The following is a 5,274-nucleotide window of genomic DNA, read 5'->3' on the forward strand; positions in this document are numbered from 1 at the left end:
ATGGATTAATTAAAGGATCATAATACAATAAATGTTGCATTGAAGCCCAGATAATGTCAGGCCACGATCATGGGTGCTTGCTATCATACGTTTGAAACGTACATATTTGAAAAAATATTAAATAATCCATATCTAGGTACTTTAAAGTTTCAGTTTTTTTTTTTTTTTTTTTTTTTTTAAGCTTTGGTTACAAATCATTATTACTTCTTTTCAGCAAATCCTTATCAATATATATATATATATATATATATATATAAGTAAACAAATTTAATCACTACTTTCACATCAACCGATTTGGTCATTCTGTTTTAGGCTAGGTGAGTTTTTTTGGACTCTTTCTTTCTGTTTTTATTTTTATTTCTAGAACATTACATTGTTATTTTCTAGATGTGGATGTGATTTTCTTGCATATTGGAAATAGGTGAGTAATGGGTTTTTATGTTGATGCAATAATTCTCTATTTTATTTTTTGGTGATTTTATGATACTATTGTTTTTGGGAATTATTATGATTTTTATTTATGTTATTCTCTTCTTTTTTTCTATTTTGATCTTTAATAAGTATGAATTTTCTTGAATTGAAAACAGTTTTTTCCAAGTACTAAAGATTTTGATACCAATTGTTCTATTTTGATTTTTAATAGGTATGAATTCATAGGAAAACGTATTTAAAAAATGAGCATTATAAAATTTTAGTATAGTTTCGATGATTTTGAGGATGGGAAAACTTTATAATGAGTTGTCGATTATAAAGAATGTGATGTTCCAATGAAATAAAAAGAAGAAAAGGTAAATACTCTCTCTTAAATGAATAGGCGAGGAAGCAAGAAAGAAAGAAGAAGAGAAAAGAAAAGGTAAGAGAAAGGAAAAACATAAGGCAAAAATTAATCAAAGAGATTTCATTTGTGTGCTTTTCTCCCCTTTGCTTATTACTTTTGTAGCAGACATTGTTGTTGATATATTTTCCTTTTCGAAGATTTTTGAAGAGAAAGAATGAGAATGCAACTCTTGAAAGGTAGAGAAGAGAAGTTAGATAGATACTTAATATATTAGATGAACAAAGGAAAATTATATTCAAAATTTATACGCATTTCGACATAGAGAGATTAAACCCGTAAAATAAAATGGACAAAGGAAAACTATGTTTAAACGATGTTCCACCTCTATAGATAATATTATTATATAAAATTTAAGTATTTCTGAAAGACTAAAACCCGTAATTATTTAAAAAAGAAAAAGAATAAAGCTAAGTGATAAACTGATAACAATAAAATATTTCTAAAATAATTATTAGCATCTTAATTTTTTTTAAATTAATTTATATTTTTATGACTACGCGAAGCGCCGGTGAATTCACTAGTAAAATATATACTACTCACTAGTAGAGATTAAACATCATATTGGCATTCCCCTTTTACATAGTTGAGTCTCTTTAAAAGAAGAGTCTTCTCTTTACTTGTGGAAAGTGGGAAAGTACTTGACAACTGGTTTGACCTTGTGTCTACTCTTCTATTCACAGTGAAAATTGTGTATTGTGTGTTGTGTGTTGTTCATGCATTTGGACACTGTTAGAACATTGAACATAAATGTCTTGTGTGTTTTCCTCAAGATGATTAGATCTCGTCTTTAGTTCCCTTTCCTCTAATGAGAGTAATCAATATGAGAATAATCATCAATTAATTACAAACATCATATTTGATATTCCTAATAAATTTCTCATAGAAAGGAAAAAACATTGGAACCAAGGAACACCAGCAAACAAGACGAACTACCTCATGAAAACAAAATATAAGCTATCTTATCTGCATCCTTGTTATTCAGACATGGGGGAACCTCCATGCAGAAAGTGACTTAATTGGGGTTCCCTTCCACTTAATAATAAGGGATTTCCCATCCATTTCCAGACTGCAAAAACCATGGCATGTAGACTTATCTGCCAGTAACTTTGCTTGGTACAAGGATGAGTGGCTCAGTTCTGTTTCCGCTATACCAAATCTTTCAAATAAGGCCGTCCAAGATTCAAGCTTCTCATGGCGATGAACCATCACTTCTCCCTCGGATGTGAATATATTTTCAATAATCTTTCCTATATATACTCCTTGAGCTACCGCTCTGTGCTGATGGTTCCAGCCTATGCAGGTCTCAAGACTATCGAAGATTGCACTGTAGTAAAACAATGCTTCATTGAAACGATCGATGAAAATTGGTGTATTAGTATTTGCCTCTATCTCAGTGACCACCATTACACATGGATCCAAGCTTTTGATAACTTGTATCAGAGACCGGAAGTGATTAGGCCATGCCAACAAGGTCCAAAGACGCGAGTCAGCATAGATTGCCACAACTTCACCAACCTTTGACTCAAATAAATCCTTCTTGATATTTTGCAAGTCAGATACAACTGTTTTGAAGGAAAAAGGTAAATCCAAGGTATCTGCAAAAGATGTCAATCTCTTCCCTATCTCTTGCATTCGAATTAAAGAGGTTCCAACCGCTGTTATCTTGAGAAGTTCCAGGAGACATTCACCATTACCAACCAGAGCTTGCATTAGGATTGTCCATTGTGATCCGGTTTTTATCCCAAGATCAATCAAATGAATCCTCTTCAATAATTTGATACAGTCCAAGATGGTTTGAATTCCGGTGAATTGAGTTACTTTGCGGAAAGGAAGCATTTGTTCAGTCTCAATAACATCAATTCGAGGATCCATGAGAACCTCTTCCATACCATCTGGATTCAATGCATCAACATTTGCTCTTAAAATTGGTATTTCTGTCCCTTTATTGATCCTCTTTCGAAGAGGTTCAGCAAAATAATAGACAACTCTTTGAACTGGATTACTTGTTGGAAAAGAAAAGTTGATGCACAAGTTTAACAATTTCTTTGCACGACCAAACTGTTGATTGGTTAGCATTTCAGCAGAAACTAGAAGCAGTAAAGTGAACTCCGCCTTCTCTGTAACTTGAGGAGAGGGACCCAAATCTGCAATCAAGGGACTAAATATAATGGAATAAGCATCATAATTCTGTGAGGTATAATGAAGTAACTGCTCTTTGGCAATTTTCATGATGGTTGTTGTTGATAGAACCGGAGAGCCAGTTATGTGACTTGGCATAACTAAATTCATCTCATTCACCTTTTCCTTACCCTTGTATCTCAGAATTCCCAGTGATGCTTGGGGAAGGACGGTGTTTTCCTTATTTTCCTCGTGATGATATGAATACATGTTTTTTTCCGTCAAAGGTATAGCAAGATTATTTGGAATTTCAAAATTTTCTGCATCTTTTACTGCTACAGCATGAATATCATTGTCAATAGTGTGAACCGCCATGACAATATTTTAATTACTTGAGACAGAATTTCTCCATATCATGTCATATTATTTAGTTAAATCATTAGTTAAAGGCTGCAACCAAGTATACGCACAATGCAAGCAATGGAAAGTTAATATATTTCAGACATTATTTGTTCTAGAGCCGCCTGTTAGCAGAAGAAGGGACAACAGTCCAAACAAATGTGGTCAAAGAACAGGATCATGAAAATATTCAAAATAAACCTTAGGACGGCAATACCTGGGAGGTTTACTTTAAAAAACAGACAATGAAAGTGCAAGCGCTATACTATATTCATATAATATAATTTTCAATCCAAGAACAAGGCTTTTATTAGCATCATTCTACAGGACAAAATTAACTCTTAGACTAGGTTTCCTTACTCAGTTTCTTCTATTCTCATTTTAAAATTCTGACTATTATAGAACGGAGTGTAAAAGCATAAAATGTGTTCAGCTAGGATAATAAAAACGTAGTGTAAAACCATAAATCCTGTTACTTAGGAAATTGCCTCTATCTAATTTTGCAAAGACGGCCAAAACAAAGGTAGTCGGGATTCCTTTCCATTTAATGATAATGCCTTCTCCTTCCATATCAAGAGTGCAAGAACTGCAGCAAGCAAACATTAAATTTTATGTGGTATAAGCATGATGAATGACTCAATTCTGTTTCACTAATATGAAATTTTGCTAATAAGGTCCTCTCTTCTCTCAGCCTTGCTAAGCGAGAAAACTCCACTTCTCCTTCAGATGCGATCACATTATGAATGACTGTTTCATTTAGAATCCTGCACTCGTTAGTTCTCCCGTGCAATTTTCTAAGATATCAAAGATTGCTGCATAAAGACTTTAGGGAGTAAAGGCAGGCAGAGTCATGCATTGGATATAAATGAAAATAAAGAGATATAACGTCTTTGATAACTTGTTTTTTCAGGTTACATCAGTTTATCAAAAGGTTCTTAAAACAAGATGATTTATTTCCATATACTTCTTTATGTTCTACATGATACGCTCTGTGCCACACCCACCAAGCAGGAGCATCTTTCAATCATGATGAAACTTGCAGGCTGAAGCAAATATAATTGGAGCTCCTTTCCATTTTATAATAAGGCCCTTTCCATCCATATCCATAGTGCAAAAATCATGAGCAGACCTATTGTCCATTAGATTTGCCTGGCACAAGGATGATTCGCCCAATTCTGTTTCCTTCATACCAAACTTTTCAAACATGGGTCTCCAAACTTCAAGCTTGACATTGCGGAATGTCCTCTCTTCTCCTTCACAAGTAATAATATTTTGAATGGACTTCCTCATAAAAAATCTTTCAAATGTCATCCTGTATTGATTGTCTCGTCCCATACAAACCTCCAAACAATCAAAAAGTGCAGCAAACAGAAACCGTGTTTCATTAAAACGGTCCATAAAGATTGGCACGTTAGTATTTGCCTCAATGCCAATGACAACCATAACACAAGGATTAAGGCTCTTAAGTAATCTTAGAACAGCTTCCAGGTGATTGGGGCATGCTAACATGCCCCCAAGACGATACTCTGAATAAACTGCCACAACTTCATTAGTATCTAACTTAAAGAGATCTTTACTGAGGTCCTTCATTTCTGACACCACTGCCTTGAAAGAAAAGGGAAACGACATGTTTTCAGCAGCAAAAGATGACAATCTCCGACCTATTTCGTCAACCATCTATTTTGATGTTCCCACAGCAGTTATCTTGAGAAGCTCAAGTGGACAATCACCTAGATTAGCAATAGCTTGCATGAGGATTGCCCAGTGCTACCCACTTTTGATTCCAATATCGATCAAATGAACTGTCACACCCCAGCCTTGGGGAGTGGCCGACACCCGGCACCCAAAGGGCCGAGCGAACCAACTGTGATATCTGAACTCTGTAACGTGAATCATAGGCAGACTAGGCCGCTGAATAA

General features: G+C 34.7%; 2 protein-coding genes across 2 annotated transcripts; both read right to left on the reverse strand.

Moving 5' to 3' along the window:
* Nucleotides 1-1,816: 1,816 nt before the first annotated feature.
* LOC132628701 (GRAS family protein RAM1-like) lies at nucleotides 1,817-3,331 on the reverse strand. The gene has a single exon (XM_060344467.1). It carries the CDS (start codon nucleotides 3,329-3,331, stop codon nucleotides 1,817-1,819), a length of 1,515 nt encoding a protein of 504 aa, XP_060200450.1.
* A 1,044-nt stretch (nucleotides 3,332-4,375) lies between these two features.
* LOC132628702 (DELLA protein RGL1-like) lies at nucleotides 4,376-5,032 on the reverse strand. The gene has a single exon (XM_060344468.1). It carries the CDS (start codon nucleotides 5,030-5,032, stop codon nucleotides 4,376-4,378), a length of 657 nt encoding a protein of 218 aa, XP_060200451.1.
* Between the last annotated feature and the right edge of the window lie 242 nt (nucleotides 5,033-5,274).

Source organism: Lycium barbarum, chromosome 2 (genome assembly GCF_019175385.1).
Source record: "Lycium barbarum isolate Lr01 chromosome 2, ASM1917538v2, whole genome shotgun sequence".
NCBI lineage: Eukaryota > Viridiplantae > Streptophyta > Magnoliopsida > Solanales > Solanaceae > Lycium > Lycium barbarum.